This window comes from Takifugu rubripes, unplaced genomic scaffold (genome assembly GCF_901000725.2).
Source record: "Takifugu rubripes unplaced genomic scaffold, fTakRub1.2, whole genome shotgun sequence".
Lineage (NCBI taxonomy): Eukaryota > Metazoa > Chordata > Actinopteri > Tetraodontiformes > Tetraodontidae > Takifugu > Takifugu rubripes.
The window spans coordinates 431863-441862 of NW_021821635.1; the positions used below are offsets into that span (position 1 = coordinate 431863).

Sequence of the window (10000 nt, forward strand, 5' to 3'; positions counted from 1 at the left end):
TGCACTGGTACAGGTGAACTGGTACAGATGCACTGGTACAGATGCACTGGTACAGGTGAACTGGTACAGATGCACTGGTACAGATGCACTGGTACAGGTGCACTGGTACAGGTGAACTGGTACAGATGCACTGGTACAGATGCACTGGTACAGATGCACTGGTACAGACGCACTGGTACAGACGCACTGGTACAGATGCACTGGTACAGACGCACTGGTACAGATGCACTGGTACAGGTGCATTTGTATTGAAAGGTGGTGACATCACGTTGGTCTGCAGCAGCTTTTGGGTCAATATTTTATCTTCTACCAAAAGGGCCAAATTCAGGTCCTGGAGAGGTGATGCTCAGGCCAAGGTCAAGGTTCAGGTCAAGGTTCAGGTCAAGGTTCAGGTCAAGGTCAAGCTGATGTGTCCTTCACAAACAAACCTCTTCCCAGCCAGGAAGGCCTCTCCGCTGGTCACTCCAGTGTCTCCAGTCAACATTTTAAACGTTGTTGTTTTTCCAGCTCCATTAACCCCGAGCAGCCCAAAGCACTGAAACACACACACACACACACACACACACACACACACACACACACACACACACACACACACACACACACACACACACACACACACACACACACACACACACTCAGGTCCAGGTTGATGATCTGACTGCTCATTGATTTGTCTGCCACACTCACTTCTCCAGGTGGAATCCCGACACACAGGCGATCCACTGCTGGTTTCTGCTTTTTCTTGAACACCTGTACAAAGATTGAGCTCACTTCCTGTCACATGGTTGCTGGGTGTGTGTGTTGTCGTCCACGACACACGAGGAGGACTTCAGTACAATTTTAACTGGTAAGTGAGGAGTTTTTGGACATTTTGTCTGGTCCTCACAACTTTTGGGATTTGAAGGTTGTGTTCGGGTCTACCTTTCATATACGTGCATGTGCATGTGCATGTGCATGTGCATGTGCACGCACACGCGTTTACCTTTGTAAGTTGCCGTAGTTCCAGGATGTCTCCTTGTCCAAGGCCATGGACAATCTTCTGTCTTTCTCGTGCCACATCTTCATCTTCCTCCCCTACTGGACCTAACTTAGTCAGTTTAGTGACTGACCTGAACACACACACACACGCACACACATGCACACACACACACACACACACACTCATTTTGCTGACCTCAAGATGCATCACGGCAGCTACAAACAACAAAAGTGTGTGTGTGTGTGCGTGTGTGAGAGTGTGTGTGTGTGTGTGCGTGTGTGTGTGTGTGCGTGTGTGTGTATACCTGGGTTTGATGAAGAATCTGTACTGGATGAGGACCGTGATGATGAAGAAGACCACGCCCTCCACCGCCATGGCGAAGAGGTTCTTCCCCACCATGTCCCACTCCAGAGGAGAGCGGAGTCGGTTCTCCCCTGACAACAGACAGAATGAGGTCATGACCTCACACAGACAGTCTTAGGACGTGTGTGTTCCTGTGTGTGTGCCAGCGGTACCAAATCTTTCCAGCGCGTCGGCCATGGCCTGGTTCTTCACCATGTCGATGAGTCCTCGTCCCAGACAGAAGTGAGGAAAGATGAGGAGAATATTCTTCAGGATATCGTTGATTCCTCCAATTTCCTGCAAAAGAGGTTTGAGCCAAATACATTCTGGCTTGTCGTTGTGGCCGGTCGCCGTGGTAACTCACGTTGTTTCCAAACAACTCCATGACGAAGGTCGAGATGCTGCCGTTGATGCCGATGAGGATGTTGACACTTGTGAGGACCACGTAAGCTGTGCTGGGGATCTTGAAGAAGAAGGAGGCCGGATACATCAGGGGAGTGATGGACCACCTGGAAGCAAAGACACGTTAAAGACGAAGGACAAACCACAATCTGCCTTTAGCTTCCAGACAGGACCCTAACCCTAACCCTAACCCTAACCCTAGTTAACCCTAACCCTGACCCTAACCCTAGTTAACCCTAACCCAACCCTAACCCTAGTTAACCCTAAACCAACCCTAACCCAACCCTAACCCTAGTTAACCCTAACCCTGACCCTAACCCTAGTTAACCCTAACCCTGACCCTAACCCTAGTTAACCCTAACCCAACCCTAACCCTAGTTAACCCTAAACCAACCCTAACCCTAGTTAACCCTAACCCTAACCCTAGTTAACCCTAACCCAACCCTAACCCTAGTTAACCCTAACCCAACCCTAACCCTTACCCTAACCCAACCCTGACCCTAACCTAACCCAACCCTAACCCAACCCTAACCCAACCCTAACCTAACCCTAACCCTAACCTAACCCAACCCTAACCCAACCCTAACCCAACCCTAACCCTAACCCTCTAACCCCAACCCTAACCCTAACCAAACCCTAACCCTAGTTAACCCTAACCCCTAACCCTAACCCAGCCCTAACCCTAACCCCTAACCCAACCCTAACCCCTAACCCTAACCCTAACCCAACCCTAACCCAACCCTAACCCTAACCCAACCCTAACCCTAACCCAACCCTAACCCTAACCCCTAACCCTAACCCAACCCTAACCCTAACCCTAACCCAACCCTAACCCTAACCCTAACCCTAACCCAACCCTAACCCTAACCCTAACCCAACCCTAACCCTAACCCTAACCCAACCCAACCCTAACCCTAACCCAACCCTAACCCTAACCCTAACCCAACCCTAACCCTAACCCAACTGACCCGTAGAGCAGCAGCAGGAGCGCCAGTGCCGGCAGGTTTGTGGACGACACGTAAGCATTTTGTTGGAAACAGATGAAGATGAGGATGACGAGTGTTGCCGGGACAAAGTAGTTACACTGCAGGGACACACAAGCAGCAGCCGTCAGCGTCCACAGGGTCTGGGGAGTGTCTGGTGAAGGTGTGACGTCCATCTCACCATGTCCCAGGTGAAGGTGGCCACCCAGTAGAGCAGCGGCTGCACTCCACTGATGAACTGCATGTGCTTGGCTTTACTGACTCGTTCCTGGATGAGGAAGACCACGAAGCTAGCCGGGACGAAGGACATCGCAAAGATCACGCAGATGGACACCAGCACATCCACAGAGGTCGTTACCCTGGAGACAGACCAGCAGGAAAGAGACCTTGTGGGTGATTCAATCTGAGATCCTCTAATCAAGTCAGTCGCCACTTTTCATCTCTTTTCATGGAAATAATTACTAATTAAAATGTATCAATTAAAAAATAAATGTAGAATAACAATTGCAATTTTTTTTCATTGAAAGATTTGCATGAAAGGTCAAGAATTTTTTTTACTGATCTTTGAAATCGTGGCGTTATGTCATACTCCTCTACGCCACCAGAGGGCAGGATGAAGTGTGTAAGTGTATGATGGGTGGATCTGAGGGGTGTATGATGGGTGGATCTGAGGGGTGTATGATGGGTAGATCTGAGGGGTGTATGATGGGTAGATCTGAGGGGTGTATTATGGGTGGATCTGAGGGGTGTATTATGGGTAGATCTGAGGGGTGTATGATGGGTAGATCTGAGGGGTGTATGATGGGTGGATCTGAGGGGTGTATGACGGGTAGATCTGAGGGGTGTATGATGGGTGGATCTGAGGGGTGTATGACGGGTAGATCTGAGGGGTGTATGATGGGTGGATCTGAGGGGTGTATGATGGGTGGATCTGAGGGGTGTATGATGGGTGGATCTGAGGGGTGTATGACGGGTAGATCTGAGGGGTGTATGATGGGTGGATCTGAGGGGTGTATGATGGGTGGATCTGAGGGGTGTATGATGGGTGGATCTGAGGGGTGTATGACGGGTAGATCTGAGGGGTGTATGATGGGTGGATCTGAGGGGTGTATGACGGGTAGATCTGAGGGGTGTATGATGGGTGGATCTGAGGGGTGTATGACGGGTAGATCTGAGGGGTGTATGATGGGTGGATCTGAGGGGTGTATTACGGGTGGATCTGAGGGGTGTATGATGGGTAGATCTGAGGGGTGTATGATGGGTGGATCTGAGGGGTGTATGACGGGTGGATCTGAGGGGTGTATGATGGGTAGATCTGAGGGGTGTATTATGGGTAGATCTGAGGGGTGTATGATAGGTGGATCTGAGGGGTGTATTACGGGTGGATCTGAGGGGTGTATGATGGGTAGATCTGAGGGGTGTATGATAGGTGGATCTGAGGGGTGTATTACGGGTGGATCTGAGGGGTGTATGATGGGTGGATCTGAGGGGTGTATTACGGGTGGATCTGAGGGGTGTATGATAGGTGGATCTGAGGGGTGTATGATGGGTGGATCTGAGGGGTGTATTACGGGTGGATCTGAGGGGTGTATGATAGGTGGATCTGAGGGGTGTATTATGGGTAGATCTGAGGGGTGTATGATAGGTGGATCTGAGGGGTGTATGACGGGTGGATCTGAGGGGTGTATGATAGGTGGATCTGAGGGGTGTATTACGGGTGGATCTGAGGGGTGTATGATAGGTGGATCTGAGGGGTGTATTACGGGTGGATCTGAGGGGTGTATGATAGGTGGATCTGAGGGGTGTATTACGGGTGGATCTGAGGGGTGTATTACGGGTGGATCTGAGGGGTGTATTACGGGTAGATCTGAGGGGTGTATGATGGGTAGATCTGAGGGGTGTATGATGGGTAGATCTGAGGGGTGTATGATGGGTGGATCTGAGGGGTGTATGATGGGTAGATCTGAGGGGTGTATGATGGGTAGATCTGAGGGGTGTATGATGGGTAGATCTGAGGGGTGTATGATGGGTAGATCTGAGGGGTGTATGATGGGTAGATCTGAGGGGTGTATGATAGGTGGATCTGAGGGGTGTATTATGGGTGGATCTGAGGGGTGTATGATAGGTGGATCTGAGGGGTGTATGATGGGTAGATCTGAGGGGTGTATGATGGGTGGATCTGAGGGGTGTATGATAGGTGGATCTGAGGGGTGTATGATGGGTAGATCTGAGGGGTGTATTATGGGTAGATCTGAGGGGTGTATGATGGGTGGATCTGAGGGGTGTATTATGGGTAGATCTGAGGGGTGTATGATGGGTGGATCTGAGGGGTGTATTATGGGTAGATCTGAGGGGTGTATGATGGGTGGATCTGAGGGGTGTATGATGGGTGGATCTGAGGGGTGTATGATGGGTGGATCTGAGGGGTGTATGATAGGTGGATCTGAGGGGTGTATGATAGGTGGATCTGAGGGGTGTATGATAGGTGGATCTGAGGGGTGTATGATGGGTAGATCTGAGGGGTGTATGATGGGTAGATCTGAGGGGTGTATGACGGGTAGATCTGAGGGGTGTATGATGGGTAGATCTGAGGGGTGTATGACGGGTAGATCTGAGGGGTGTATGATGGGTAGATCTGAGGGGTGTATGATGGGTGGATCTGAGGGGTGTATGATGGGTAGATCTGAGGGGTGTATTATGGGTGGATCTGAGGGGTGTATGATAGGTGGATCTGAGGGGTGTATGATAGGTGGATCTGAGGGGTGTATGATAGGTGGATCTGAGGGGTGTATTATGGGTAGATCTGAGGGGTGTATGATAGGTGGATCTGAGGGGTGTATTACGGGTAGATCTGAGGGGTGTATGATGGGTGGATCTGAGGGGTGTATGATGGGTGGATCTGAGGGGTGTATTATGGGTGGATCTGAGGGGTGTATGATGGGTAGATCTGAGGGGTGTATGACGGGTAGATCTGAGGGGTGTATGATGGGTAGATCTGAGGGGTGTATGATGGGTGGATCTGAGGGGTGTATGATGGGTAGATCTGAGGGGTGTATTATGGGTGGATCTGAGGGGTGTATGATAGGTGGATCTGAGGGGTGTATGATAGGTGGATCTGAGGGGTGTATGATAGGTGGATCTGAGGGGTGTATTATGGGTAGATCTGAGGGGTGTATGATAGGTGGATCTGAGGGGTGTATTACGGGTAGATCTGAGGGGTGTATGATGGGTGGATCTGAGGGGTGTATGATGGGTGGATCTGAGGGGTGTATTATGGGTGGATCTGAGTCACAAGTGTAGACAATAACAAATCAGTCCCATTGTGATTTACATCAAATTCCCAAAGAACACGCAAGGACTTCCTGCCAGAGGATCTCACTCACAGTGCAACCTGTGACAGTTGCTCCTTGGTCAGGTTCAGGGGGTGGTTGAAGGCTCTGATCCCGAACTTGCTGGGGTCGTTCTCTTGAGGCAGATTTGCTCTCAAGATGCCGTTATTGATCACATTGATGAATGCGCCGATACTGTGCCATCCTTTATTATTGAACCAGACCTGTAGGAAAATGACCAGTCACGTTCACTGCCACGGGAATCCGACGCATCCACATCTGGTCCCACGTCAGCCTCACCTTCACATTGTTTTTGGTGTCCAAACCGTTGATAAACCCAGACAAAGTGTCGAGGAATCGATCAGCAGCAGCACCCTGAAAGGTTCAAAGATAAAATCATCCAGGTAATCTGACGTTTGAGTGGCTGTTAAAGATTCTTCCGGACCTCCTTAATCTCAAAGATCTTTCTGACTCGTTCAATTGCATCGTCAATCTCATTGGCTGGCGGGAGGACCTGAGTGCTTCTGGCCCCCAATGAGAAGCCTCCATATCTGCAGAGGGAAACAAAGGGAATTAGATTTTTTGGATTTCATAACTTTCACCTTGAACACATAAAAGAAAAGAAAATGAAATTAAAAGATTAACAGTAAATTAAAAAGGAAAAACAGATGCCGATTTGCAAGTTGATCTACATGTTCAGCGGAGCCAGAAGTGAATCCTTATCTGGTCCTGCCCACTTGGAACCCCATCTGACCTCAGACCCTCCAACTGGGTCAAGAGGAACCTAAAAAACCCTTTTAAAGTAAGAGCAGAACCCTGAAGGACAGCCACAGATGAGGGATCCACGGCATAGATGCCACATATACACACAACAGCAACATCAGTGATATACCTGCAATAACGTTATTGTTAGTAATGGTGACACTGACGATAAGCTTCATGACAAGACAGCAGCAACAACAAAGAAGAGCAGAAGAGAAACGACTGACCTGAACTCGTTCACCCACACTTTGTTCTTCAGGCTGTGAAACCAGCACAGTTTTAGGTCTTCAGACAGTTTTTCCTCCTGATCTTTGCAGAGCAACCTACCTCTTCCCGATAATCTCAGCGTAGGTTTTGACCAGGTAATCCGAGACGTTTCTTCTGGTCAGGTTTTGCAGCGTGTCTGTGGCGCTCAGCTTCATCTGAACAACAAGTTATTTCAATGAATCTCACAGATCCAACCGATCCCTTTAAATCAGGCTCCCGTCCTTGTTTGGCATTCTGACCTCAGGGGGAGGGAGTCCTCCAGCACCTGCAGGACAGTCTGGCAGCATCTTCTTGTTCCTGTCACAGCTGCAGAAACAGGCTGGAGACGGGTTCTCCATGGTCCAGTTCTTAGAGTTGAGCAGCTGCTGGACACTCTCGGGGACCTCTGGAATGTTCCAGTCCTCATCGCCCATGGTACAGGGCGCCTCTCTGAGATCCATCAGAAGAGATCACATGATATGGACATGACCTTTAACTGTAAAAGCTCCCAGGTCCTATTAGCATTAGTCTTACGGGATGGGATGTCCGTCCATACAGCGTGTCCCTAACCCTGGAGCATCCAGCAGAGCATTCAGCAGCTTCTGCATGTTGACATCTGAAGGAGCATCATCACTAAAACACACAAGTATGTCAAGCTCCTCATCATTTTACGAGGAGCTTTACTATAGGCTGAGATCTTCTGGGCACCTGATGAAGGTAACCTGGTCCTCGTACATCCAGGGCTGCAGTTCCAGACTAGGATATTTTCCAAATGGTGGGACGATGAGGCTGAAGACGAGGGCGATGCAGACAAACACGGCAGGAAGGATGATCTGCACACACATTTAGCTTTGAGATTAGTGCACACACACGCACACACACACCCACGCACACCCACACACACACACTCGCACACACACACACTCACCCATGCACATACACACACCCATGCACACACACACACCCATGCACACACACACACCCACGCACACACACACACACACACTCACACACACACCCATGCACATACACACACCCATGCACACACACACACCCACGCACACACACACACACTCGCACACACACTTACACAAAGATTTATTCCTGTAGCTGAATATTGTTACCTCAGGAAGGCAGGTACAGAAAGGAGTGGTCCAAGTCCAGAACCTTGTGGAACTCCACTACTAACCCTACTATGTGAAGAGAAACAAACTGGAATCTATCTAATAAATCTGATCAGAGTCTAATCCCAGTGACCTGCTCCAGTCACTGTAACAGGATGTTCTAGTCAACTGTATCAGAGGCACCACTGACCCTAACCCTGACCAGGTCCTGCAGAACCAGTATAAAAAGCAGTCTCCTATTTGAAGCTCTGAGAAGCTCATCAGGAAGTCTCTCACATGCTGTTCGTGTGTTTTGATGATCTAAAACATGACTGACTTTAGAGATAAAGTGGAGATTCGGTAGATCAGTGATGGTGTTTATTGTTCTGATTTGTGCAACCTTCAGGTGGTCATGGGTTCATAACCTCTGGCTGAACTGATCTGAACAAGAACAACTGTTAGGCAAGAAGAAAATGTCCTCTATTAAGCATGTTGGAATTGGATCCAATGGACGGGGCGGACGGAGCTCTGTGAACTAAAGAGGACATCTCAGAGAAGCTCAAAGAAGTTTAGGGGCTTATTGGAGACCCAGCCTGAGGCTACGGGCAACACGTGTGGGGCGGAATAACAGCTGTTGGGATGCCTGATCCAGTTTTTCTTTAATAGTATATACACTGTTGATAAAGACGTACACTTACAATTGGATGTGTGGTCGTGTTTGTGTAGTCAAAGAAAGGTTGTGTGGAATACCTGAGCGAAGAAGCCCTTCCTGGAGCGCCTGGCGTACAGAAATCTTTTCCACATCAGAGCCACAAACTGCTGTCTCCTCAGACTCCAGCCTGTCACCTGATGGGATCCTTTCCCTTCTGAGCACTTCAACCAGTCAGTGTCTCTGCACTCTGCTGAAAGGTCATGTGACTATCTTTAGCCTGAGCTGGTACCGTCAGTCTTATCAAGGTTGTAGAACAACAGGATGTTTTGTACCAGCATCTCCTTCAGACTCATTGCCATCGTTGCTATCGTCTTCTGTTAAAGGCTTCAGACAACTCTGATGGTCTCCTCCTCCAAAAGCATGAGTCTTCCTCCTCCTCGGAACAGGAAGTGTACCATCTAGATAAAAAAGGGAGGGAGTTTTGAGGGAGACATGCAGACATATTTGGGTTCACCTTCAGGAAGGAGAGTTCTTTGTGCTCCAAACAGAAGTTCAGGGTGCTCATTTTTCTGTGGGCAAAAAAGTGGCCTCCTGATAACAACAGGTCACAGAATAAAGCAGCTGGAAGACGAACAGATGGATGTCTAATATTTCTGTTTCTGTTACATCTCTATCAAAACGAATACTCCTAAATCAAAATGACGCATTCGAAGAAGCAGAGACCGAAGACTGTCAGGAAGAATACGATTCCTTTGGATGCTGTAGGGTCTCTGTTCCTGGCACGTCATGTTCGGAGGAGACCCTGAGACAGACCCAAGGACCCGGCGGAGGTGGCCCGTATAGGCTACCCTACAAAATGTCTGCTTGTCTGACCCAGACACGGATAAAAGAGAGGAGGAAATGGAAAGACCGATCATGTAAGAGCAGGGGCCAGTCCTCACCTGAGGGCACTTCAGTGTCCACTCCATTATCTTCAGCCACCTTTAAAAAGATCTACAGAACACAAACACTGTCTCATTATCAGACCACTTTGATTGCAGTTTAGATTATAAGCCAAGATCTGAAGACAAATGATCTGAGGATCTCTGAATGTTCTCTACAGTATTTTCTGAGCAAACTTAAACCTGTCACCTCTTCTAGGGTAGTGTCAGACACTCCATAGCTGGAAATGCCAAGGTCAGGCAGCTTCCTGTCTAAGT

The 10000-nt window shown here is 49.0% G+C and overlaps 1 protein-coding gene across 2 annotated transcripts in view; it reads right to left on the minus strand.

Annotated features, from left to right (window-relative positions):
- Positions 1 to 10000, minus strand: part of LOC101075114 (ATP-binding cassette sub-family A member 1-like) — a 36229-nt gene that overhangs the window by 4817 nt on the left and 21412 nt on the right. Inside the window, exons 24-43 of one of the 2 annotated variants that reach the window (XM_029832190.1) lie at positions 9933 to 10000; positions 9743 to 9794; positions 9134 to 9259; positions 8900 to 9048; positions 7755 to 7879; positions 7581 to 7679; positions 7307 to 7496; positions 7128 to 7222; positions 7028 to 7060; positions 6484 to 6589; positions 6339 to 6413; positions 6093 to 6262; positions 2891 to 3068; positions 2695 to 2810; positions 1689 to 1833; positions 1498 to 1621; positions 1287 to 1416; positions 986 to 1112; positions 691 to 753; positions 429 to 535 (exon numbers count right to left, since the gene is read on the minus strand). The exon at positions 9933 to 10000 is cut by the window's right edge and continues 183 nt beyond it. In XM_029832190.1, the coding sequence (XP_029688050.1) occupies positions 429 to 535; positions 691 to 753; positions 986 to 1112; positions 1287 to 1416; positions 1498 to 1621; positions 1689 to 1833; positions 2695 to 2810; positions 2891 to 3068; positions 6093 to 6262; positions 6339 to 6413; positions 6484 to 6589; positions 7028 to 7060; positions 7128 to 7222; positions 7307 to 7496; positions 7581 to 7679; positions 7755 to 7879; positions 8900 to 9048; positions 9134 to 9259; positions 9743 to 9794; positions 9933 to 10000 (2278 nt within the window). Of the gene's footprint in view, positions 1 to 428; positions 536 to 690; positions 754 to 985; positions 1113 to 1286; positions 1417 to 1497; positions 1622 to 1688; positions 1834 to 2694; positions 2811 to 2890; positions 3069 to 6092; positions 6263 to 6338; positions 6414 to 6483; positions 6590 to 7027; positions 7061 to 7127; positions 7223 to 7306; positions 7497 to 7580; positions 7680 to 7754; positions 7880 to 8899; positions 9052 to 9133; positions 9260 to 9742; positions 9795 to 9932 lie in introns of both variants that reach the window. The other variant, XM_029832189.1, reaches the window with a different exon arrangement.